Source organism: Rhipicephalus sanguineus, chromosome 8 (assembly GCF_013339695.2).
Source record: "Rhipicephalus sanguineus isolate Rsan-2018 chromosome 8, BIME_Rsan_1.4, whole genome shotgun sequence".
Classification (NCBI taxonomy): domain Eukaryota; kingdom Metazoa; phylum Arthropoda; class Arachnida; order Ixodida; family Ixodidae; genus Rhipicephalus; species Rhipicephalus sanguineus.
Window position 1 is genome coordinate 47894815 of NC_051183.1, and position 27540 is coordinate 47922354.

Here is a 27540-nt window from a genome sequence, read left to right on the forward strand (position 1 = left end):
AAACACAGAATGGTTGCTCAGAATCGAATGTACTAGGCTTAGGAAAAGCCGTGCAAACAGTGTTTGACACAACGCGTATGGATGGCGCAGCTGCGCGATACAAACGACGAGATTTTTGCCGCCTAACGGGGCTCACGCTGAAAAGAGAACACGTTATGCTGCAATATTAATGAGCTGTGAAAGCGTGTTCTGTCGAATCCCCGAAGTCATCTCTCTGCTACATCGTGCCTCGCATTGTAACATTCACGGCGGCATCATTTCTGCTCCGTTTTCCCGTTGCGCTTTAGATTAAAATTCGTGAAGCGATGCCGCCGAAAGAATTCGGAAAAAACAACTGTGCCTCGCATATATTTACTGTGATCGTGCAGTTTGTTGGTGCATTTACTTTTCATGCACAGTATTGCGAATAGAGGCTTAGTGCAGTAGTAACGATTGCAAACGCTGCAAACAATGATTTATTCATGAGCTTAATGTTTTATATGCAGTCAAAGCATGAGAACAGTGCCAAAAATGCCGTACAAATTCAATCAAGAATAATGCGCGGAATCATCTCATGACGCAAGAAAATATATGACGGACAAAATTCCTGCGCTTTGAGAGAGAATAACGCGGTCGCAAAAAAATAAATTTTATACGGCGGCCACAGAGCCCTTCATATGGCCAATGTACAGTGTACGCTACCCTGTTGTTTGAGTTCTAAAGATAACAAGTTTTGCAGTGGATGCAAAAATGCAAATAAGTGATGACGTGATTCCCACAACGGCCTGTCTTTGGTACCCGGTTTTACGGGGTAAACTTGGTAGTAAGCAGCTCTTGGAATGCAGCATCAGTGGCACTCGTGCGCCATTATCGTTAAAAACCTTCATGGCCATAACCCAGGGGCGTAGGCAGAAATTTTTTCGGGGGGGGGGGGCACCTTCTTGATCTGTAGTGGGGCCGGACAGGCAGATGTGGTCCAGTGTCATTTTCTGCTCTGTATGCTATGGCAAACAAAAAATTCGGGGGGGGTAGCACAGGCCCGATGTGCCCCCCCCCCTTCTGGTTACACAACTGCCATAACCTTGCACTTAAAACAATGACGAGATATATCCGTCTGAGTATACGTAGGGGGCACATTCGGCGCCGCCTTAGATGATTAGGGGGGAGCCGCCCCCCCCCCTGCCCCCCTCGTGCGCGCGCCTATGCAGATTTTATACGCGCATGAGCTGCAGACAGTAAGTTGTAAGTCACATAAGGTTGCTTCAGGGCAAGCTACAACAGAACAGAATTTATTAGTCATTTACCCCGATGATTTCGCGCAGTTTGTTAACGCAGGTTCTGGTTACGTGTGAAAGCGTGAGCATGACGTCTTGAGCACGTCTTAGAGCTGGATATACTAGCATTCGTACCTATTGCTGGCTCGTGAGCGAGATTCATGACGAATAGGCAACCGTTTTTGATCATCTTGAAGGCATTGACGAGAAATTTGTTTTCGATGTTGGCGTCGCTAAAAATGATAATTGAGAATCATTGACACAACGATGTCGTGCACATGATGCTGGTATGAAGTGATTCTCATATAATGTCATATGCTAGCATGCTAGCCGCATGCGAGGTTTTTGAGAAGTATTCTAAATTTATATGTGTTAACGTTCATTTACACTCTGTGGCTATAAACGTCGCGGCTACAAAAAGTCATGCATTGCATGGAGTTGATATAATATCATCCATACTGTCTGTATTTCATATGTCATACAATGTCTGAAAACAGCTCAACTGATTTCCGATCATTGTTAAGCCTTATAAATAGGACTCAACCTGACACACTGACACTCGTCTAATTGCGAAACATGTAATATGCCACGCGGAACTCAGACTTGTTGAGACTGTAAACGAAGAGGCTGTTAATTGTTTAAGCACTCACACAACAAATACATCAAAAAGAAATTGTGTTTGAGGCTTGTCCTTGCAAGAACCAGGCTCAAGTTACGAAAATGTACGAAAGGTACCCTCAAGCTAGCGTAGGAACTTTGAAGGAGCAACGAAAATTGAGAACAGTTGTCAGGCAGCGGACCTCTTCGAAATAGACCAATATCAACAGTTCGGGAAAAACATGCTCGCGTTAAGTTCAAGCTGTAACTAGCTAAATGTGCTCCGCGACAAAATTATGCGTTTATTTACACCTGCCGTCGTTAGACCTGAATTTTCACATAGGAAGCCATTGCGTTACGTCGTGGTAAATTCGGAACAGCATGTTTCACGTAACGTTTGTATGAACGTCACCTCTGTCTTGTTTCAAGTAGTAACAGACTCTAACTAGTCGTAAGGACACGGTATCATAAAAAGTCGTGAGCCGAAGTCTGCAGACTACAAAACTGCCCAGACAGAGTGATTTTTTCCCTTTTTTTTTCAGCTCGGAAATGCAAGCAGATCGAATGTCACAGCCTATCGGTGACTGATCGGCGAATGTAAAGCGCTCGCAAGAGTACAAGTTGCGCAGGCACGCTAAACAAAAATGTTTAAGCTTTTGCAGATCCCCTGGTCCCTCGACATATGCTCCCGAGTGAGCATTCAGACGCCTCCCACAACGTTCCGCTTACTGCAAGCCAAAGAGAGTACAATATTCGCAGCTGCATATTGCGTAGGTGCACTTCGTGCCTCATCTGTCATACAACCATGAATAGATGGCATATACAAGCCGGTGAACAGGAACGAGAGTTCCAGTGAACTTAGGAAAGAGAAGGCGAGCTTGCTTTCCCGTCCTATGCCATATGTAGTCTACAAAGCGTAAGCCTAGTGGCTGAGGGCAAACTCTCACTTTTAGTCTCAACGCAAACGGAAGCAAGACCACCGGTCTCACTTTCGTGGGCGTTTACCCTGAAAATACGATTCTCCATATGTTCTTACAAGGACCAGCCATTATGGGTGACATAATCCACATGTACACACCGGAGGAACGACACACATCGAAAGCACACTCGCTAAGGAAAACACGACGATTCGCCACAAACAGCGGAAAAGGTGAGGTTAGAGGGCGTGGCGGATGACATCCACTACGTTATACGACACGATACGACACGACACAGAACACAAACACACACACAAAGACGGCTACTGTACATATAGTGACTGCCGTGAGACCAAATGTTGGCGGTAGCTCTTTCTTTTGTTTCTGCTTATAAATGTTTTTTTTTCGTTTTTACTTTGGCTCACAACATGGGAACGGATCTCTTCTCTGGCCGTGGGGTGCTCCGGGGTACTCCGACTGTGTGACCCTCCATTTTGTTTTTTTGGAAAAGAAAAAAGACTTACGAGGACATGCACTGTTCCTCGCCGTGCAAGTGATGCTTGCGGAAAAAGAAATACAAAGCGGACCATAAGACAGCTCATGCAATATGCAGAAGCCCATACGACGTCCGGAACAAGGCGTGTTCTAGGCCCCAAAAATTTTTCACGGTGTGTTTGTGCCTTGGTGGTCCACCATACACGGCTGCCTGTCAAAATACGTTCTATTCCCAAGATCTCCGTGTTCCCAGGTCTTCATATCTCCTGTTCAGCGATTTGTCGCATAAAAATCCCCTGATGACCATTGCAAGACATTTTTTTTTTATGCCTTCAATATCGCGACAGTGGTGGAAAACTGGGATACCTTGCCTATAAAGTACGACTGCTTACAATGTGTCAAAAGGAGTGATGCCAATGCCTCAGAATGTAGTTCGCAGTATGCAACAGCATCTGAACGATTATTGGGGGCACGGCAAAAATTTAAATGAGACGTTCACGAAAAAATGGGCGAAGCTTGCACTAAGCATTAAGCCGCGCAAGCCTTGAAACAGCGAACCTGGACGATTCTGAAGACTAATCTGGTTGCTTGTAGGTAGTTTCCAGGCCATAGCTAGGTGAAGAGGGTTGTTTATAGGTTGCTTCCAGGTCATTGCGAGGCTTTAGCTATGTGATGCTAGGTTTTCTCCGTTAATTCTTAGCGCATAGAGGTTCGAGTTAAACCACACGTTTGGCGACATGTTGTGTTCTTCATTTTTAGCGGACCAGATGCGAGTAGTGGGATTTACCCTATTTCCGGGGCAAATACCCGTTTATTTTTTGAGATAGGGTCGGACACAGTACGGCTAGCTTAAACAGCTTCGCTGCTAAAAAAGCAAGAGATGCTTCAGTAAGTTTAGAAATTCAAAGAATGTGCTTGAAAACAGCTCGTGACAGTTGCTAAAACACGTGCAAGGTTTGTTCAGCGGTTCAGATAAACTTCTTAAAAGACGGCACTTGAGCTAGGCACAAAACAAAGCGAACGTGTGGTAAGGTAATAGAGCTAGCAATGGAGCAGTGTACCTCGTGGTAGCGCAAAATATTTTTCGCGATTCAGTACAAGCAGCTGCGGGACTTGAGATAATTATTTGGTCGGTGGAGTCAAAATTGCGCATTTGCCTTCTCCATCTGCGATATGAGATCTGAGAACTAGAAATATTCATGAAGGTACCATTCTTCCTAAAATCATGTGTTGTGCTGACATAAACTACCTAATGAAAATTTTACAACGCACTCAGAAGTGGCACGTCCCACGTGGTGTTTTCGCTTTAATGTAGTGAGTATTTAGCACAAAAGCTGCGGCCGTTTCAAGAAAATAACGTACATTGAGCATGAGAACTGAACCTCCGGGCGTTTGAAGCAAATTGACGTACAATGTGTAAGTAAGTTGCTCGCAGTTTTCATTACAGAAGTATTTTCGCTGGTATGAAACTGCGTCACTTCAGCTGAGTGAAGAATTCGTCGTTCCCATCCTCTTTTGAAAAGCTTGTAATAAGTTCAATTTCTAGCTGCACATTTTCCGCGGTTGGTAATTTCAGTCGACGCCCTAAATCACGTGCTACGTATAATCCGGCGAGGATTGTTTCTGAACTTACACTGATACGTTTTCGTGTTGTTTCAACTCTAACAGGTGAAAACGTCACAGTTAAGCTTGCCCTAAGTCGCGCAGCGCCTGCCAGCGAAGCTGGACGATTTGGAGTCTAATATTATTGCTTCTAGGTTGTTGCTAGGTTGCTTCTCAGCACAGAGAGGTTCGAGTTAAACCACGGAGAGTCACAGACAGGACCCGGACGTCGGAACTCCAGAGACTGAAACTCGCGCTGAAACCAAGCGTTCGCACCTCCCATAGATTTACGGGCACGTCGTATAGTTCGCGTAGGGCTTCCATTGCTTCGGGGTCTTCTCGCACACGCCGTTGCCTTTACCGTTCCCTAGTATTCTCTCGCTGTACGTACTGCTAAAGCACTCCCTACAGATGCTTCAGCGAAAATGAAACGTGCGGCCACGGTGTTTATCATCGGGTTAATCCCGACGGTTTAATAAAGCTTTCCTCAATTACTGGTTACGCCTATTTAGAGATCTTGAATGGTGCTTGGCAACGGTCTGTTGCCTTCTTTTTAGTGGACCTGCGGTGAGTAGTGGGATTTGTCCACTTTCTGCGGCACACAACCGTTCATGATGGTGATAATTTTTCTAAACACTTGCACACACCAAAGTTTTTACGGCCGGCTTAAACAACTTCGCTGTTAAAAAAGATATTTTGGTGAGGCAGATTTGCCATTATAACGAAGGCCTTGAAAGCAAGTACGCGAATGACGTTTTTATTAGGAAAAAAGAAATGTGCAATTTGTTTTTAAAGCTACTGAAAAGAAAATAATAGAAGTATTTCTGAGTGATTGCTTGAGAAGCTGCAACTGAAGCACTTTGACTTGTGCTGATTTGCTGCGGTAGCTTTAGGTCTCCACCTAGCGCGTTTCACCCATCAATTTCATGAGATTTGATTGAAGTGGGTTGGCGAACGTTTCGTTATTCCACATGCACAGCTACGCATGACAGTTCGATACCTGTCGACTTACTCGATGAGACCTTGTGTACTTTCGATCTAGATTGAAGCCACGCAGAAGTGTTCAAGCTGCGGACGATGACTGTGCTGTGGTACAGAATATTCTAGCGTCTCTCCTCTCGGCATGTCTCTTTCAGTAAAGCTTTTTTTACACTTCTTAAACGCACTGCATTGCTGCGACGCTAGGTTGCATAGGAACTTCAAGTCGATTACAACTAGGGCTACTTTAAGAAAAATATAGAGAGTAAAACCTTTGTTCAGCAAACCGAAAATAAAGTACGCAGGTATATTCGACTTCCAGAATCTCCGCGTCGCCACGGGGTAAGATGAATTTTTTATGTGCTTAAAACACTATGCAGTAAGCAGTGTTATGAAATGGATTGCTTTCAGGCGCCTAAGTGGCTTGGCGGCAACAACGACTACCGGCCACATAAAATATCCACGCCAGGATTTTGTGCTCAGCCGTAAAAATACTCGTTTACGAAGGGTTATAAGATGTTCGAGGCTCTAAATCACAGAAATAACCACGGGGCCCTTCTATGCAAAGTTAGGCGCAGCAGACACAGGAAACTATCAAAGTACAGACTAAAATAATGAGGAAAGCTGTCAGTTACCATTGTTCATTTAGTTTGTAGGCGCCGACATTTATTGGACCCGATGCACGGAGCAGTAAACTGACGGCCTTCTTGGGTGGCTTACAACACCGGAAGCTTTTATGTAAACAGGCGGTATTAATCGCTCCCGCGTTTACCAGACAACGGAGACTTTCTGGAAGCACGCGTCGCATGGTGTGTCGCGCCGCATAACAACAGCAATGTGATTTTGCCACAGCCTTGGAGCACGGCAATGCTTTAACGTTTCGTGGGGACATGACATTCGTTCACCCACGAGGCGAGCAACCACTGCCCCCTGTGTCCAAAGGTATTCGCTAGCGACAGCAATCGCGCCTGTTGTTTTATGCAACAGCATGCAGGATATTAAGGGTGTTCTTGCTATTGGTGTCGACAAGAAATAAGGCGGGCTAATCTTTCAGGGTGGCGATGTTGGCGTATTGTTGCAGCCTGATTAATGTTGGTGAGCGCTGGTAAAGATGAGGACGCAAGAAAGGTAGTGTGGACACAAAGGAACACCTTTGTGCCATTGTGTCCCTGTCTTTACAACAACAAGAGCTTTACAAGCGACTAGCTTTAGTCATTTCGATCTTGGAGGCAATTCAGTCGGAGGTACGACCATGTTGACAATGACACAACTACATCATTCGCGTCCCTGCTAGTATTGTAATACCGGTTTTAATCCTCCTTCCCAGAGCATTAAAATTTCGAGTAAATTTCTTTAATTTCACCTCTTTAGCCTTAGCAACGTTATGGAAGTTTATGTCTCGTGGATTGCGGGCAAGCTGGCTTTTGCGTGCATGAACACTTTTTCATAAGCAATACAAGAAATAAAACCCCAGATGATACCCGAATCTATAATTCATGTCGCGCATGCACAGTTCTGTTAGCTGTGCTAACAGGGTGACAATAACACCACAAATGAGTCTTAAATAGACAGGCGATTCTCTGAAAGCAGCCTTAATTTACACTTACACCTGCGGTAGTTATGATCAACAGCATGGCCAAAAATGACAGCGACATGTCGTTACCATATGATTCACGAGCGTGGACAACACGGGATCCGCCTACGCGAGTGCTTAGATGAATCCTGCTCGAATAACCCGAGCTTAAGTGCAGTGCTTTTTACGCGGAACACGCTGTAATAATGTCAGATATGCTTAACGATCGTATTTGCTTTTACCGCTTTTGTTAACGTGTTGCAATAAGGAACGTAATGCTCGGCAGGGATGTTCATGTGCAGCCTTCTGGCGTAATGGCACTGTCGCACGCCCTGTGTTTGCACAAAAGGAGCCAGCGGTGCAGCGCGCTGTGGTCATTTTGGCCCCGGGGGAATAACGATCCATTCCTGCGGCCACTATGTCGTTGCTATAAATCGTCGTTCTGTGCAACGGCGGAAGTGTCCCAGCAAACTGACGCTTCGCGTGCTTCTGTGCTTCTCACCAAACCATAACGTCCGGCGTATACAGAACCTGCAGTGATGTCTAAGTGGCGGTGGCGTTCGGCCTTCCTTAGACGAGGTAGGTTGCGGGTTCGACTCCCGATAGCTACGTCCCTAAAAATGAGAGCAAAAAAGGAACAATAAGATTTTCGGAACGACACGTTGCTGATAGCAGTGCGGAATACTTCCACCATACGGCGCGCCACATCATACGATCGTCACTAAGAGGTTACGTCTGTGAATTCAATTAGATAAGAAATATTTTTGCATTTAATAGGCTAAATATTTTGTTGTATCACGTGAACAAAGTCTCAAATGCATGACTTACGATTTCGAAAGCCATGCTTCGCAAAGATGATGCAGATGACAGAGGCTTGCGTAATTTCTGCAGTACAGCTTGCGAAACATACCGCAGCTCATCCCACTCGTAATTATGTAAAGTGGCGCTTGTCAGATCGCTAGTCATCGGAAACTACTGTAATGGATATGTTACCTTCCTCGCTGCGACGCTCCCGTATTGCGAAAGCTGCATTCGAAAGATCGTGCTCTTAAATTAGCGAGAGACACTCAATCCCAATAGCGAGGACGTCGAGCCTTTGCGCAGCCTCGTATTACCTTCGAGGAAACGCGCAGAACGGCATGTAATGAAAAAAGAAACAAAAAAAAAAAACGGGGCAAGTACAAGCATGCCTTATATAAGACGCGCGTAACAAAATGTAACCTTAAAAACCTGCGTTGCAGACGAACAGGCCATGAGCGAAAAAGAAAAAGGACTGGGATGTAGTGAGTGGTTATCTTGGACTTTGTCATAACAGATTGCCATGTTAAAGGTCACACTAAAAGTGTGCGTGCTACCTAAGCGAACATTGAAGCTCGACCGCACTTTGAAAAGCCTCTCAGCTGCCCGCTCTGTGAGAGGTCCCCTACCACTTTACGAAATGAATGTAGCCACCCAGACTGTATCGTTAGCTGAAAACTGCCGCTGCTTATTTTGAACCTTCAGCGACGGCGCCATCACATGCTTGCTTATTTGTATAGTACTCTGTTGCTCAATGACCATGCCGTGCTAATTTCATGCTCACCGAGGGCATGACTATTTGCTCCTCTAGCTACAGGCCTATTTCTACTCATACTCCGGGAGCTTTCCCTTACTTCTGCAAGCGGTGCGAATTAGACGTTACAAGCCTTAATTGGCTCGGCCTAGGCGTGAACTGATGGGTGAGTCAAGAAACATGAAGAGAATGGGGTGGGCTAGTTGTCCGGACAATAATGTTCTAAATGCATGTTATGGCGAACATACTAACACCATAAAACCGACTGGTGGGCTAGCTGGTACTGCAGATCTTACGCTTTACCTCAAGGAAACACGAGCATGCAAAAGAAGACACGAGGACACAACGATATTAACAACACCAGTTGTTAGGAGCGCTATGTCCTCGTTTATCCTTGCGTTAAAACGTAAATACTAACACCAAACCACAGAAACACTCGTTCTGTTATGTGACAAATGGGGTGCTGCATTTAGAGTAGGAACTAAAGCTTTTATCCGACACTCTTGTGGTTCAAGAATCGTAAACTGAAGTTGAGGAAGTGGGCCAATCTCCATAATATGGTACGTCCCTTCACTCAACGCCCTGCCTCGACTTGAGAAAATAGATGGCAGTGCCGCCCTGTTTCAGAAGTGGTCACTGGGTATGTGCAATCATGGCCTCCGTGATCGGCTCCGGCAGAGTGACGGCGCGCTGCCAGATCTAATCCCGGAGGCCACGATGCAATAATCGGCAGCAGTACCTGGAAACTTCTGCGTCATTTTCAGTCGAGTGAAATGCCAACTTCAGTGGAGGATTGAGAAAACGGGGACAAGCATTGCTGGCGTCAACTTTCAGAAGAACGAACTCCGGGAAGCAGTTGTGCTGTGTCATAATCACGTACGCATTGTTGCTTGTGATTCATGTCGACCCTGTAATACTCCGAGAGATATACTTGTACTTGAAGATGAGGATACGACAAAAGCCAGAGTGCGGCGACCCTGCGCGAATATGCTATATCATTTTGCAATATCATTCCACTACGTAGCATGAAAGAACATTCTGTGGCGCTTGACAGGTTCATCGTGAAATGTCTGCAACGTTGAAAGGCTGGACCACTGACGTCTTCTTTCGTACTTACTTTCGAGAGTTGAGCTGTCGGCTTTGAAGGTTTCTAACAAGATAACACGACGTTCAATCAGGGGGAAATAAGAGCAAGTCCCACTAAGTTTCTAGAGTAGACTAGCTAAATTTAAACAAAAAGTACGATAGGTAAGTCTCACAAGAGGCCAACATCAAATTCCAATCAGTGCTGTCACTGCAGAGGACAATGGGCATCCGCCAAAAATTCAATGATGTCGAGGATATGACAATGGGTGTAATGCGAGACGTTCGCTGGAAGCGCTAGCTGTGCCATCATGTCTGGCTGTATAAATAGGTTGTGTAAGTAAGCGGGGTCTTTCCACATTGCACTAAAGAACTGGAACGGGAATTTCCGAAGAATCTGACTCAGACTTTGTAATCGTTGTCCCATACATCGGCTCATGTGATCCAGAAATCCGTCGGAATGTAGCACCGGTGTGACCGACGGGCGTCGTGGAGGTAATAGTGCTGCAGAAAGAAGGGTCGCTGCAAGCTGTGGTCACACAAGTGTGCTGGGCAGAGTGTGGCGTTATCGCGAAGTTGGGACGTGCAGATATCGTGCATTTCATACTGGAGTGACAGTGAAATATAACGTGCTGTTTTTTCACAGCTTGCGAAACAGCATAAAGCGTTCAACTGAAGACATGATGCTGGCCACCTTTTACCGGAGTTAGAAGCAGCTTATCTCCGCTTTTAAGTTCGGTGTTCGTTCTTTGTTGGCCTTGTGGGCTTGTCCATGTGCAAACTGCCGTATCACCATATGACGCGTGCCAGTTACGCTGTGAAGTCGATAAGGTCGTCAGGGTTAAATATGTGTTTTAATCACAGATTAATATGGCGCAGCCTGTGCGGCTTCACAAAGGGATATCCAGAATAAAAACAAATTGCGGCGTTATCTACGATGCTAACAGTAGAAGTGAACAACGGAGAACGAATTAGGATTGCTTCCACGAAAAGAAAAAAACACGAAGAATGACTTTACGATGGGCGAAATTTGTCGCCCAGGGAATAGTAGGAAGCCAGAAAGTTTCGTGTAGCTCCATGGCGCTCTACGCTGTACGGTAAAAGTTGGTGCCCCGAACATGGCAGCCATGTCGTGTTTCCGGCTGCGCAATTACATCCGGTGCGTGGAGCTTTCGAGATCTATTATGCTCCTAAGAAAGTGTCTCTTGTGTGTTAATTCTGGCGCCGCTACATTCCCTTCAATGAAACTTGGAAATCTGTATGGATTTCCTCAAAAAGGTATGTGTGAAGAGCCTCAGGTCGACACGCTGACACACGCATAGCATGATTAGTATCATATGTCCTTGTAACGACTGGCCAGTCGCACATAATGTGTGGAAGCGAGTGGTACACTGTGGTAACACCACAATTCAAATTCATTGTACTTGTCTGTAGATTGTTTCTAGAGCATGTAAAAATTTACTCGGGCATAGTAGCTGGCGCCTCAACCCCGTCTTTCAGGTTCCGCAGTGAGAAATATCAAAGAACACTGGCAACGACCACTAGCAAAATAGCAGTTTGGGATCTCTGGTTGTAGCGTAACTTATTGGAGGCGATTGATAAAGAACATGGAAGGCTATGACACAGCATAAATGGGCATAATTAACTCTACTCTGACAATGCAGGTATGAATAATACTTGGAGGCTCATCGTTATCTACAACGGCTTCAACCTTACTGTGTCCATCGTCTCGCTTTTCACGCTGCTTACTTCCATGGATCCATACCAACTGGCCCAGCTGTCCACACATCTGCAAGTTGGCTTTGCCAGAGGTGTGAGCCAATGCACTGGAGTTATGCCAAGTCTTCGCTATGTTAACAATGGGAACCCTCGTCAAAACGCTGGCCCAAGTCTGAAACGTTCCTGGTTTGATCTTTGCTCACCGCTTCATGTCGCTTCATCTGTAGTTTTTGCTTGCTCACAAGAGTTTCCTAAAGAGTATACAAAGCAGTAGAAAAGATGCAGGAGGCTAAAATATTGCATACTTTATGTGCTGTCGCAGACGATAAGCTTGTTTGGAGTTTTTGTGAACTGAGTGTTCGTGCGTTTCTCTTTCTCTTCTCTTTTTTGTTATTTGTGTTTGCTAGAGCCGGTGAATATTTGATGTGCACTGAATACTTTCTGTGTGATCCTCTGTTTGTTTGTTTGTTAGAAAACTATCTTTGTATTGCATTGCTGCCTGAAGGAAAAAAGTTGAGGGCATTACACAGGATGCGAAATTATCTTACATGACTATTTATTAAGACAACTGAAGCGACTTTCGATTGCTAGGTGAGAGCCGCTGCTCCTTTACTGCGCTTAGCACTGTTTAGACAGATCACGCACTTGCTGATATCTGCATATTACCATGCCTCATTGTCCTTTTTTCACGCTTGTTGGAGCCACTGCGACCCATGTTCCATATCACTGTCTATGAATGACGGCGGTACGTGTCCTTAAACATGTGCACTTTTCATAATAATCTTTATAACAGATAGAACACAGCGAAACCAATTAAACATATATCATAATGTAGACTATCGCTCAAGTTAATGTCGTTATCATCTCCACATGATGGAGTGGCCACCAGTCTTTTAATGAAGTTGCCATAAACACGTCACACGTATACTATTGCAAATATTAGGAAAGTCGCGCTAGCCTTTGGAACAAATAGCGAATCAGATGCGCAGAACAAAAAGACGTTCTTCAGTTGACACTGCCGACGTCAGCCTAAATAAAGAACAATAAAGCTGAACCGATACTAGTGGTCGTGGGTCATCAAGGCACAAACACACACAGTAGCCGCCACGTCAGTGAGGTTCGAGTGAGTAGGTGACGGTGACAAAAGGTATACGTGATGGTTTTAAGCGTGACGAACAGAGGGGCCCCGTAACGTGAACACGCCGTAGAGGGTCAGGCGGAGGAGCCACGTTCCAGGAGTCACCGCCAGCTCTTCTGCAGGGGCGTGAACATGGTAAGCAATTGAGGGAAAGGGTAATTACTTTCGGAGCCAAGAATATGGGTGAGGACAGAGAGAGAGAGAGAACCACAAAGTATATGAGAGATAGAGGGAGTACGGGTGTTCAAGCCAGAAACGGTGCATGCACTGCGCAGGCGCGGAGGCGGGGGATAATAGAGGGAAAGGGGGAAAAACAACGGGCGACGCTACCGCCGCATGGCGGCGGCCAGTGGCAATACTTACGGGCAGCCGTGCGTTCCGCAGCAGGTTTGGGGGGGAGCAGGTGGGCCATGATCCCAAAGAGAGAAAGGGGGTTTCAAAGAGATAGAAGAATATTTTTTTTGCGATGCGACACGGAGGAGCGGCGAGCAGACGATGTAAGAAAGAAAAAAAAGAAAGGGCACGGATAAAAAATGAAAGGCTGGGAAAGTAGCGTGAATAATAGAAGAGAGAAAGAAAATTGAGGCGTAAAATGACGAAGCTTCAGGAAGGAAAAAAAATAATAGTTGTGAAAAAGAAAGCAGAGCGACCGTATCTCTTTAGATGTCGATAGATTGCTCGCCGACTGCGGAGCACATTGGTTAGTGATCTAAAAGAACAGAGCATTTTACGTAGTTGCTCATTTTCTGGGCAGCAGTTTATATTGAGAAAAAATATGCAGATAAAACACATACACATATGTCCATTTTTCCTTTGTGTATGTTTTCCTATCTTCCCAGCATAGATTGTTTCAAAACAGTCCTGTATCCATTCTATTCGGGCGTTTTTATAAGTGAGGATTTCAGACAGGGCAGCACATGCGAGGTGTTAGACATATTCTTTTTCTGCAGTACGAGCAGCGAAAGGTCTTCAGAAGCTGTATGACTGGTTGCTAATTGTACTACGAGAAGTCTAAAAATGATAACAAATGCGTCCATCGATAGATAGGGTAAGCATGCTTTCGTCGTGCGTTCGTTTTTTCTATTTACAACAGAATTAATCACAAAAACTGTAAGTTTCATATGTTCGTGTCAATTTTCTTGTAAGTGTAATATGCAATGATTTATATCTACACTCGCGATTGACTTTTGAATTAGGGCGCGAAGTATGACTTCTGTTGAAAAGTGAAGGCTTAAGTTCGTGCTCGTAGTGCACAAAAGAAAATGTTGCGACAGGAACACTTTTTTATGTAGACCAGAAATTCGTTGAATAAAATGTGGTTAAGGTGTCATCGTTGTATACATCAGGAAGAAAGATATGAGCGTTGCCTCACCTGAGAGATAATAGCGCAAGGACTAATTAATCGTATAAAGTCTTGCAATGACATTGTCATACTCATAAAATACAGGAATAAGAATGCAATGGTCCTGATTAACGATGGAGCATAAAGTTGATTCAATAATTGTGAACATCGTCATGTAATTTTTTAATGAAGTGACAAGAGTACTCCAGTATTTATGAACTTCGTTGACAAAGGTTGATGTCATCCTAGCAATCTTTGTCCGTTTGTAGCCTCAAACACTCCGAGTGCTCATTTAATGAAGCAGCTCAGACGTATTTTGAAACTATGTGTGCACACCGTTAAAAAAGAGACTTCTGATGCTGCTTTGCATGTAATAAAATAGTAGAAGTAGCGAGTGCGATGACGGCCTAAATGATGTTCAGAATGATCCTAACCTCGCTCAGTGATTCACAAGGGAAATGTTAGCATTGCTTTGCATTTCTGAGATGACTTTCAAACGTATTCCCTACGTTACTTGCTGATGCGATAATGTGAGGCGGTGCATTAGATAATAAAAACAATTATAGTATGATTTGTAACACTGATCTAACAGTGTATAATGAAAGATGAGAAGCTTAGCTTTTAAAGGGACAATGAAGGTATTTTTAACTGTTGCAGTGTGTAATTAAATTTTTGTTTAAACACTTTATAAAATAATTCTAATCCTTAGGATTTTCAAGAGCGAAGACTAAAAGAGAACAACATAGCGACGCTCTTTTAGTATTGCCAAAATATGCTTCCCAAGGAAGACAGTAGCATGAACACAGTGTGTCCTCCCAAACACAGAATACATATACATAAACATAGTCGCTGAATTCATTGCTGGAGACAAGAAAAATGAAACCAAAATTCCTAAATACCTCCGTTTGGCCTCAATTTTTAAGGTGGCACGATCACTGCATTCACCATGAAAAGGAGTGCGTGTCTTCGTTGTGCCAGGAACAAAAGACAGTCAACACAGAGTCCAGTCAAGGATTCGTGGCAGATGGTATAGTGTACTGTCTTGGACTCATTTCGTGTCGACCGAAAAGAACACTGCTCGTGACTTTTTTTGGGACATTCGCTGCCAGCACAGTGATGGACAGGTCATGCTGGTTGTTCCGCTGGTCGTTTTGCCAGGGAAATACACGAGAAATAAAAAACGAAACTCAACAGAACATAAACGAGGGAGAAATAAAAACGAATGCTCCACATATGACCACCACTTCACAATCACGGCCAGCACAGCGCATGCGCCGCCACACAAAACCAGAGCCCACAGAGGCAGCCACGTTGCTTGAGCCGCAAGGCTTCACCGTTTACAGGGATTTAGCCTCTGCCGCCCTTAATTGGCACTGTACGCATACGTACCGTCGTTTTAGAGTCCAGAAAGCTACCACTGCTCAGAGTCTGATAACAGATGCCCTGTTTTCAATCTAAAAACTGACTGTGGCAACAATATATGCGCAAACAATATTGCACAAATCAGATAGAAAGCCATATATGCCTCTGAGCACCATCGTAATCTTAATTAGAACTCAAAAAGAATTGTCAATATGCAGCGTGGTTCATCATTAACAAAGTGAGGACTTAAGCCGGCGTGTTTATCATGAACAACTTATTCATAAGAATTTGTAAGAGATGGGTGCTTGTAGCAGCGTTCACTTGTACGCCAATTTACTTGCATATCGTACCATTACAAAGGAATATGAAGAGGAAGCTACACTTTAACAAGGAAACTTGAAGCTGATCAGTACGCTAGCGCCCAAATCTAAGTATCCAGCGAGCCGTAGATAGCCGTGGTATTGTTGCATAGATCGAGTAGTATTGAATAAGACAGCGAAAGGGAAAGAATGCAAGCAGCACCGTTTTCTCAGTGCGAAAAATATCCCGGCTGCATCTTAAGCACAACGTAAATTTGCAATGGTTTCAGTTTTGCACAGTTGACTCTTTGTAAAGCTTCAAAGACAGTGGAAGAGAGGAAAAAAAAGAATTGGTACCACCGAGAAAACAGGTGCTCTAGGTTACAGCGTTATTTCGCAGTAAAACAAAGATGATAATTTTTACACGAGGAATATAGTTTGAAAGCTAGATATGACGGGAAAAAATAAAAAGGCCGATGTCGTAAAGCTTATTCTTCTGATGATGAAATAACGAGCATAATATAATCAAGGAGAGGAATGTTCTTGATCCTAGTTTCGAAACAAGGCGCAAGAACGTTCGCAAAAATCTCTGGTTATTTTCAGACACCTAAGGCGCAGTTGTGAGTTAGCCATGAACCCGATGTGATATTTTGATGCAAAGCCTTTTAGAACAGTGACGTTGCGCCAGAACTGTTCTATTGCGGCCTGTTTTTAAGCACTACCCTTCCTTTAATTCAATTTTTGTAATGCGTATACAAACTTTGTGGAGTCAAATTTTTAGAGATATCGACTAAAGAAGTGGTATATCGCTGATGTTAATCAGTACCGATGCGTTACGTCACTGACTAACGTATTATATACATGAACTTGGCACATTTCAGATTGCATCCTTTCTGGACATGAGTTGCAAGCCTTTTGCGCATGTACGGGCGGACACAAGAAAGAATGATGGAATTCAGAAAAGATGCATGAACAGCCGCACGTTGGGCTTCGTGGTCTGGAGAGGCATGGCGTGAAAGTGGTCACGTAACTAGGTCATGTCGGAGCGCTTGGTACGCTAAGTAAAAAAAAGCAAGCGCTATACATGTAGAGCTAGACAATCTACGTCTACATGGTGTTGTGAAAGGATCACGTGTTCGTACAGGGAACCGGCATCTAAGTGTACACTACAGTGACAAAATTCAACTCTACTCAAGTGCAATGGTGAGTCTGTGGTGGTTTGTTTTGTTGCTGCAGTCAACTGTACCTAACCAACGCACCACATCTATCTCTACGGTAAACACTGAGCGAAAGAGGCTCTGCGACGTCATACAGGCTCTCATGAAGAATTTCATCAATAGTAATAACTACTCAAAGCCATTTTTATTCGAAATAGTATTGAGGCTATTGCCGAGTGTTCTCGGTCTTCAAGTAGGAGCCGAAAACGCAAGAGCCATCTGTCGTATAAATAAGAAAATGCAGTGGCCCGGGTGTGCACGACCTCTGAGATTCGCCCAGCTGCTCAGATGTGTCGCATTCGGACTAGAAGCGAAGCGTTTGTGGACAGCTTTCGCCATCTGTCGGGTGAAAGCACGGGCACCGATACACATGGCCTCTGAGACATACACCTGCTCGGATATTCGAACTTGAAGAGAAGCGTATGTGGACAGCTATCGCCATCTGTCGGATGAAAGCATAGGCTTCGATATCCATGGCCTCTGAGAATTCGGCGGGTTGGCGCCAAAGTTTCGCCGCGCTGAAGCTGCAGTGAGCTGCAAGCGAAGCACACGGACGATGCCTTGCCATGTTTAAGTATCAAGTTTTGTCTGCTTTCACATAAATGCAAAGCATTGTCGCGAAAGTGTGCTGATTTGCTACGCTTCAATGCGTACTGTAGTTGAATTGCAATCTCTCCACGTTGTCTCAGGGCAAGCTCATCGATCGATGAATGTGGGGCAGTGTTCACTGTACTTAACATAAAATGGGATCACATGACACAGTGAACCATTAGTGATAGATTTTGTTTGAATTTTTTTTCCAGTACTGCGAATGAACCCGAAGATACATAATAAGAATAAAAATTGTGACAAGCTTTTCGCTACATAAAAAATGGCCGTCGATGCTATGAGCAGCAAGGAGATATTTATAGAAAAGATAGGTAAGTTGGGGTTAGAGCCGCAGAGATTCAGATTGGTACCAGCTCGTTATCTTACGGAGTTGAAATGCGCCCATGTCTTCATGAGTGCTAAGCACGAGTCATATGTCTTCGTGAAACTTTCCTCCTCTAAACAGGAACTATGCACAGTTTATCACCAGGAGGCAGGCTTCAAATTTAGCTTCGTGTAATACAAAACCTTGGTTAATAGCATCCAGACGTGTGCCGGCAAGATCGCAGCATTTCCTGAGGCGTTTCACACGCTGACGCGACATCGCAGAGCCTTCGGTTTGCCGGGTGGCACAGAGCCTCTTTCGCTTTCGCCTGTCACAAGCACACACACACACATGACACAATGTTCTCTGTCCCACAGAGTGCCTGTCCCTCGCATCCTACGCGAGACAAACGTCGGCAAGAAAAATAATAAACTAAAACAAAATATAGACAAGGTGCTGACAGGACACCTTGTGCGCCTGGTGCCGCCGCTACCACATGGCGGCGTAGCAGCGTAGCCACAGGTAAGTACCTCTAACACCGAGAGACACAGAACGTGGGGAAAGGAAATTAAATTAATAAAGAGAAATTAAGGAATTAACGAAAAAAATCGAGAAAGGCAGCGATCGATCGGGTAGAAAAAGGGTCCAGATAGAGCATTCAAGACGTCATGCGACAAGCTCATGCCCAAGGCCATTCCAAGAAATGCAGACTACAGAGATGAGGTGCCCCACGAAAAGTGCACAATCATGCATGAAACAGGCACCTCATTCATGCATCTTGCAGAGAAACATCGCATGCCCAAGCCAAAATAGGGGAAAAAGGAATGTGCCAACCGTATTCAGTACCTGGGTTTTGACTTCGTCTTTCAGAGAGATAGTTTAGAAGACCGTTGCATACTGATTTACCTGTCACGTAGTGGTGCGGCTGCCACATGGAATGTCCCCGTAGAGTTCTCAGTACATATTCGACAGAGTGTCCATTGATTTTAATGGTCAAAATGCGTACTCAGGGCACCGTGCGACGCTACTACGAGGCTAACGCATAAAAGAAATTGTCGTAGAGAATGACAGTCGAAAAATTTTCAACGCGTGTAGATTCACTGGCTAAGAAATTTATTAGATGTCCCGAAGAACTGTGAAGTACGTCTATCTCAGTGAGCGTTCAAGAGGTATCATAACATGCTTGCGTTAGAGGACGAACTGTTTGAAACACAGGTTTGAAACACAGGTTTGAAACACGGCAAAAAGTAGTCTACGATAAGTAGAGTGACAAGAAATTCTGACTCTTCTGAAATAGTCAACAATTGTACGCACTAAAAGCAATTGTTTTTTATACATTACTATTTCAATGAAATTCAAATGTAAATATCTTGTATTGTTTAATTTTCATATTTAAACATTGTAATATTGCATAGTGCAAGAATCTGTGACCTACCACTTTAGTAAACGAAGATTACTCATAAATGACTTTCGTAATGGAGTAAAAAAGTTTAGGTAGTTAAATATGTTGCTTGGGTACCTGAGGTGTGTTTGCTAAGATTTACATTACTGTAAATATTCCGTGAACACACCCAACGTGTAGTTCACGAGCAAACCTTGTACATTCCTACAATGTCATCAGCTTAACTTAACGGTAGTGCTGCTGAGCACATACACATTTTTTACCGTGTTCTGTTCACACGAGCATGAGCGAGGTACTTCAGGGTGAAAGTCTCGCGTCATGCTAGAGTTCTCGCACAATTTGCCTTGACAAAGCTCACAATAGTTTACGATGAGTCATTCTTGTTATTCTGCGTCGTTTCTGTGTCATATTGGTGATCGAAGTACTAGTAAACGGAAGACAATGGAGGAAGCGATAACTAAACATCCCTTACAGTCAGTGAAGAAAATTTGCTGTGAAATATTACAGCTACAAGCGGTCTCACTGGAATGATAATTGCTTGTACTGCGGCAAAATATGCGCAGCAATAGATATTAGCACCATTGCACAGGAATGAGCACATAAAACTGGATTGTGCATAACGCACAGTGGGCTGTGTGTTCACTTTTGCCAATTTCAATTCCTTGCTGTAGAGCTGGCACACAGAAATGTTAATGAAAATATAACACATCAAACATCGAGCTTTCTGCATCTAACCATGGCAGACACTGTGGTTGGAAGCAAAATGAAAATGGTGCGGGGTCAAAGGTCACTGACCTGTCCTTGCTCTCCCTCAACGCCAGTCAGGTCCCTCCATTCCTCGATAGTCTGAGCGAGGTCAATGGTATTCATGGGAACTTTGACCTCACCGATCTGGTCGTGCTTGGAAAAGCGGTCAAAGTCGAAGATGGCGAACACGAGCGTCTTGGTGGTGATCTCGGCGTATGGGACCTGGTTAAGTTGGAACATACGTTGGATTGCGTTACGACAGGCACGGTCATTTCCTTAAGTGCAGGCATGGCTATGTTCAAGAGTGCTGTGAACAGGGCTAGTGGGTGGCCCTTCATACTTGCTTGTTGCATTGGCAAGTTTCTGGCAATGTTCAGACACAGATACAAAAAACATTTAGAAGCTAGTGGGGTGCGTTACTACAAGTTTTGGAACAGGAACGTAATATTTCACAAATAAAAAAAATAAAAACGAAGTATACATAAAAATAACGCATTTATAATCTAAATACCAGTTGGTCATAAGCGGTAAAGCAAAATATACAACTCCATCCAAGCACGCTAGTTTGTCTTTAAGAAATGTTCTAACGATTTAGACAAAATAGCTTACAAGAATATTTGAAGGTTCTGGCAGCTCTTTTTCCCTGGTGCCGATTAATTCCAAAATTGCACACCATCAAACTGAGCAGCCCTTTCGAAGTATGAATTGTAACATATTGGTGCAATTCAATTACTTATTGATGCTCTTATCGTTTTACCGCAAGCGCATCAGCCTGTATCAGAGATTGCGATTGACGTTGTTTCAAGAATAACCTTACACGAAGTCTAAAGCAGCAGAAGCTTCTCCGTACATGTGTATACATTTATCTTTCGGAAGAAGAAACCGTCTGCTGCGCGGACTTCAAGTGGGCCATTACCTCTATAGCACTCTGGTAATTGCGATGTATCCAGGAACATATGTAGGAGACTGCAAATTGCAAGTTGCAACACACTCTACCACATGGTCTGGGAATGTAACAAGGATCAATGAACAACGCCTTCCCAATCCCCAGCAGAGGACCAGTGGGAGGCCCAGCTGACAAGCCCAAATCCCGAGGACCACCTAGAGTTGATGACTAGGGCTAGACTACCATCTCAAGCTCATGACCACTCGGAATGAGGTGGGCGCCCACCTCTGGGCATAAGCCGCTTGGTCAAAGAAATAAGGCTCAATTTTATCTCTGTTGTGAATAAAATCCCTATCAATACGCTCCAATACAGAACTTGCCTAGCAGCGCGTTTATGCCGTCATTCCTCTATGGTGAGCACGTTTAGGCACGCTCATCCAGCTACCAACCTTGAAGTTGAACGTCTCGTTGAAGACAGGATTGAGGGTCTTGCGGTGCACCTTGGTCTCGTATTTCTTCTTCTTGTCCGGGAGGAGGTAAACCTTGACGTACGGGTCGGACGTGCCGGACATGTCCAACCCAGGCAGGTCTTCTGCTTGGATCACAGTCACGGCAAGCTGCACCGATGGTTATAGAGAAAGCACTAGTCTGAGGACCTAAATGCGACGTCCTGCATCTGGTTTGCACTCTTCAAAGCAAGTAATGGTCATTTTGAAGATATGAAAAATTCAATGCAAGTTTGTTTCATTCATTGGCGCTAAACATATAAGCAATCGAACAAAACTAAACGAAAAGTGCGGCAGTCAACGCAGTTATTGGAATGATATTGAGTAAAGACACTGCCACATTTTTAGCTTTTCTGGTGTGTAGGCAACAGCGTCGTATTCGCTCTTTATTACTTATTTTCAGGATTTATAATTTATTCTTGATTTTGTAACCTTTCATTCCTTTGTCTGTGTTTAAGTATTTCCTATGCTCCTCTTGCTCTTCATTTCGGTGAGATATCGGACAAGGGTCACTGCACGTCATCATGCGCCGCTACAGGACGCAAGTCAGGCACTGTCCTCAATGCAACAGCAATGCGATCTGTTTACACCAAAGCAAGCAACGCAATACTCGCTCTTGTCTCCGTTATAGAGTAACTTAGGCACATCTATAGTGGTCAAATAAACTAAATTCAGTGTTTTTTCGGGCCGAAACTACCATACGATTATCAAGCCCGCCATGGTGGATGACTCAGGGATAACGTTGACCACCGAAAGGTTCCTAGCATGCATGTAAGTGAAATTACACGGGCGTTTTTGTATTCCGCTCCATTGATATGAGGACGCGTTTTCCCGAACTCGAAATCTGCATCTTTTAGCTTAGCCGCGCAACGGCTTAGCTGCCAAGCTGCTGCGACGGGTGAACAAATGAAGGTGCTTATGCGACGGCAGATTGTGAGTATAGAGGGAGCGCTGTCTGCTGTCGACCCTGCCATAGAAGAAAAGGACGAACAGCTCACGGCGCATGGCTCGTGCAGGTGTGAGAAATGATCAGTTGTGGCCTGGCCTTCATGAAGCAAATTTTGAAATCTTTGTGCTGTCGTCTCGTCCGTGTCCTGTCTGAGGGCTCCAGCCCACCACTGTCCCTGAGCCCTCAAGCTTTCGCGGTGAAATGTTTTTGTGTTGCGCACACAAGCCTGGCCATTGATTCACTTCAATGATCGAAAAGAAAGGTCGTGAGAAAAAATTCACCGACGATTACAATACTGCCTAATGCGAATTCTGAGCCCAGCTCCGTAGCTGTAGCAATGTAACATTCTTTACATATTGCCGCAGAAACTGCCAGCGCTCTAGTGCTACGCACACCACTCTGTGCATTGCAGGCGTCGCGAACCAAGCGAAACGCCGACAGCCCCGTTACAAGCGAAGCCAGCCGCTTGTGTTCGTCCTGTACTTTTTCTTTGTCCTCGCTTGTTTCCGCGCTGTGTTAAAAGCCAGTTGCAGTGCACGTGCCAGCCCTGCATGCGCACGACTCCGACCGAGGAGCCAGCGCGCGTGACGGAGGAAGAAAGCGAGGTTAGCGATATCGACAGACTCCGCGTTCGCTTTCTTTCGTCTTCGTTCGCTCTATCGGTTACGCCACCGACGCCAACGGCTACGCCGCTCAACGCAGGAACGGGCGCCTATGAGCCGCGCTCTAAAATGCAGGGAAACAAGCAAAAGAAGAAAGAAGTATATCTGACCAAGGCTGGTGATAGTATGGCTCCCCTGAGCTGAGAGGTGTCGTAAGTAGATTTGCTTCGTTTCTTTTTTTGTCAGCAAGCCTTTACTCTTTCGATTCCGAAACCTTAGCGAAACCGGATGAATTGCATCACGACTGGCACTATGGCTTCCCGCACCGGGTCCGCTAAAATCACGAGCAGGAACTTGCGCGAACCCCTATGGAAACCGGATGCATTGCAAGGACTCGCATTCCCCCTTTCGTACACTTTGGACCCGTTGTAGCGCTAGCACACACGCACACATGCACACGCACGCACGCACACACATATGCAAGCACATATACCGTGTCCTTTAATGTAACCGCTTGGGCGAACGTCAGGCATTCATCCATCAGGGAACTCGAGGTTGCTAGATTGCAGCTGAAGGCGAGAAAAGTGACACTTTGCGTTTGAAACAGCTGCGCGCATCGTAACAAAATCTGAAAAGAACATAGCCGATTGCTTCAGCGCTCGCAGTGTGTGTAGGCGTTGATGACCTCACGAGAGGAAAAAAAGGATAACGAAAACCGTGCTGCGGTGAAGACGAACTAGACTGATGGTGCTCAGCGAAAGGGGAACGCAGCCCACCGTGCGCCATTGCAGTTACGTAACGAGACACCAAAGCGCGTGGCTGTTCCACCGACCAATGATTGAACCTGCTCCGCGTTTCGCCATCATTCGCGGTTAGCTGGGCCACGAACGACACGCGATATAACAGCCCGGGCCTGGTTGCGTAAGAATGGCCCCCGGCGGTAGTGTTGGTATATCCGCTTCTCCTGCTCTTGATCGGGGTCCCAGAGCCAAGGGTGGCAATTAGAGTCGCGAGGCGATGGCCCAGACTTCCCTTATCGATTCTTACGCGGCAGCGCGCCTGGCGAGGTGACAGATAGCGACAGTTATCCGTTCTCTGACGGGGATGTTTTGACCCCAGGGCAGTGCTGTTCGCGATATTACCCTTCCGAATCGTGGTACCAGTACCTACAAATGTGATTTCCTACGCTGGTCTGACCTTTCGGCTTCCGCTTCTGCTGTGGGGAGACCATAGAGGAATACTGTAAATGTTACGGCTTGGTGCTGCGTACACTCGCAGATACCTTCAGAAGATCGCACGCGAGCAAAACACTGACTGTTGCATGTGTCACACTGCTGCTTAGGGCAAAGTCGAATGGATAGGATTATCAACAGCGCGCTCTCTTTAAGATTTAACGTTTGTGTGATTCACGTTCGGTAGCAGTGTGCTCGGCGTACGATTCGCCCACTTGAACTTCTTTTGAAGTATGTTGCTCAGTACCTTGAGATAATGTGTTTTTTGCCTCTCGTACTGACGTAAATGGTACAGCGCGACATGGGTGTTGAGACGCCTTCGATCCATGTCAGTAAGAACAAATAAGTGAGCGCGCAGGCCTTTTCGATCGAATAAACGCACCATGCACAGACGAGACATATCAACGTGAACGTTTTCGCACACACAAAGTTCCAGTAAAGTTCTGGCGCGAGGTTTTCGTGCTTTTGAATACAACGGGGATTCGGGTCAGCACTACTAAGCCGAGTTCGCGGAATTATTCAGAAAAAAAAAACACCTCAGTCCAGGGATACAAACGGAAGTGAATGACATGCACGCATACCGAAACAATAAGTAAGAAAAAAATAATAAAAAAAGAGCAGGAAATATCACAAACAGTTCCGGCCGCATAGTATAAAGGCGTGTTTGTCCCCTTCGATTCCATGCACCGGATTGACGCCGCTTTTATCGGAAGCGGGGTTACAGTCCGCGAAGAGTTTCCACGGTTCCGGCTCCAGTTCAGAAGAAGGAATGTGCTCCTACGGTCTCTTAAACTTCCGGGCAAAACCACCCCGGAAGTATCGAGCGGGAAGATAGAGGCCCCTCGGGGAAGAGACGTCCAGACCGAAATCGGTAATCGAAGGCGTCGGTTAGGGCTTGCGCCAATCCATACGTTTGTATTGTAGGAAACCTCATGTGTGGCAAAGTGTGTTTACGAAGTGGTTTCCAGGAGATGTTGCTCGCTGTATTCAACACTTTACCATTCGTATCTTCTGCTTGCCACTTTCTGATATTGGTGTTTTTTTTTTGCTCCCCTTTGGCAATGCCTAACAGCAGATAAAGACATTGGCTCAGTCTTTATGTCATAAAAAATGTTTCCCTACTCACAGTACAACCGCCGAGTAGAGAGTTGATTACACCGTGGCAGCTTCGTGGAAGGAGTTCTGATGCAAGTTTAGAAAGCAAAGCACGAGCGTTTGACGTCAGGCTATCCTAAGTTTATTCGCCTATAATTTTGGCATAACCGTTACAGTGTGGTAATCGTACTGATTCAAAATTACTCTTCTAACTTGAAAATAAGCCTAAACTCGCAATGTGTAATGCAAGCTAGGGCATTAAAAAGTAGCCAAATTATGGAGGACTCAAAGGTGAAAAGCCGTAAAGGTGAAAAGCCAAAGGTTGAAATTGGCTCATAGAGAACGTACGCGCATGGCATCCACTGCACGCGAGGGAACATGTACGCCTTGTTCAACGTACGGAGAGAGAGAATAGAAACTGTGACGTCATGCTTACGTTGCTGGTGTTGAAGTCGTAGTCCAGCTTGAACTGAAGCCTGCCTAGCTTCTCCTCGGACTTTTTGCTCTCACCGTCACCCTCGTTGTTCTCCATGTTGTCCTGTAGTTCTTCCATGTCCGGCTGGACCTGTAAGTCCATTGATGGATCGATTGATTGATTGATTGATTGATTGATAAATGGTCGCTAGACAACATCGAATCTGAACCTTTGTTCCCCTTTCATAGGTTGTGAGATCCAGGTTGCTGCTGTTTTATTCTTTTTCTACTAAGACGGGTGGTTTATGCCTAAGCATGCCATCACTGTCCCTTAGTAGAAAAGAAATAGGTTCCTTGGCTGGTGCACCTTTGATCTGCCGCTTTCATCTTTTACTGGCAATAATTTTTGCAGCGCAAAATATAAACAAACCTGCAAAAGAGAAGATACGAAGACAGGACTAGCGCTAGTATCGCTCGTCCTGTCTTCGTGTCTTCTCTTGTGCCTGTTTATATTTCGCGCTGCAAAAAGCAACCAACTGGCCCTGGCCGCAACCGCTTTGATTCGTCTTTTAGCTGACGGTTTACATTGTTGTGAATAGCTTTTTTTCCTTCGTCTTTTCTTTGCGTTTATGTTTTTCACTCAGGTTGACTTGACTGCGTTCTGCGCATGTCGAATAGGCGTTGCGTTTCTATACATTACCTTTTGCAATAACGACCGGGTTGTTAGTCAGCGCACTGTGTGTCTACCTTTCTCGTCCGTGTCGTGAAGCCCCGTTTCGTCACTTCATACAGTGCAACACAAACTGGACCAACGTCGCTCACTTCCGCACCACAACATGAAGGTTGCGAGGGCGACCAGGCAATAATTCTACACGTAGCAGTTTGAAGGAACCCTGGCCACTTCGTACACAATACAGCTTCGTTGCGGTTAATATATAAAGGCAATGTACAAATTGTAATGCGCATACAACGCAACGCATTCTGGAGCGCGCTGTAGTGTGCAGCAACACACAACAGCCACGGTCGGAATAATTTACAGGATTGCCACGTAAAAGTTTCGCGAAGCTTTAAGAGCAAAAAAAAAGGCATTGACAAGAAGTTAAATGAAACTTGATCCTCTTGCTCCAGCATCAACGATCGTGTAGGTACATTGTGTAGATTTTTAAAAGATAGATTGGATATATTAAGATTATTTCATTCGTGCATTTTATATAACAGTGCCGGCAAACTGTAGCACTTGGTCGCCGTAATCAGTGATGGCCAACGTAGTCTACTGCTGGCTTAATACGGGCAAATAATTTGTAATGCTGGATAGCGTAGGCGTACTACTTGTCATGGTCAATCATGTTGACCCACGTTGGTGAAATGATAGCAAGCGTTCGCTAAATGGTTGCAAGCATTGATTGGCTAATGTCACCTATGCGCCCTATATGATGGCTACATTGCATTAATTAGATCTTATTCGAACGACGCATTTGCATTATACACAGAAAACAACCTGCGTTGGTTCCATCTACGACATTCTAACGCGAAACTCGGCGGCGTCGATTTCAAGGGCGTTGGGTTTTCTATCTTCGGCGCCGGTGACATAAGAGGCAACCGGTACATATCACAGTACAGCCGCTGCGCAGCGACAGGCTTCCGCAAAAAAAATAAATAAATAAAAA

At 45.0% G+C, this 27540-nt stretch overlaps 1 protein-coding gene across 3 annotated transcripts in view; it reads right to left on the bottom strand.

Annotated features, from left to right (window-relative positions):
• LOC119401832 (synaptotagmin-1) overlaps positions 1-27540 on the bottom strand; it is a 143624-nt gene that overhangs the window by 10254 nt on the left and 105830 nt on the right. For all 3 annotated transcript variants that reach the window (XM_037668823.2, XM_037668825.2, XM_037668822.2), the window contains exons 4-6: positions 25896-26024; positions 21525-21692; positions 20238-20411 (exon numbers count right to left, since the gene is read on the bottom strand). In XM_037668823.2, the coding sequence (XP_037524751.1) occupies positions 20238-20411; positions 21525-21692; positions 25896-26024 (471 nt within the window). The remainder of the gene's footprint in view (positions 1-20237; positions 20412-21524; positions 21693-25895; positions 26025-27540) is intronic.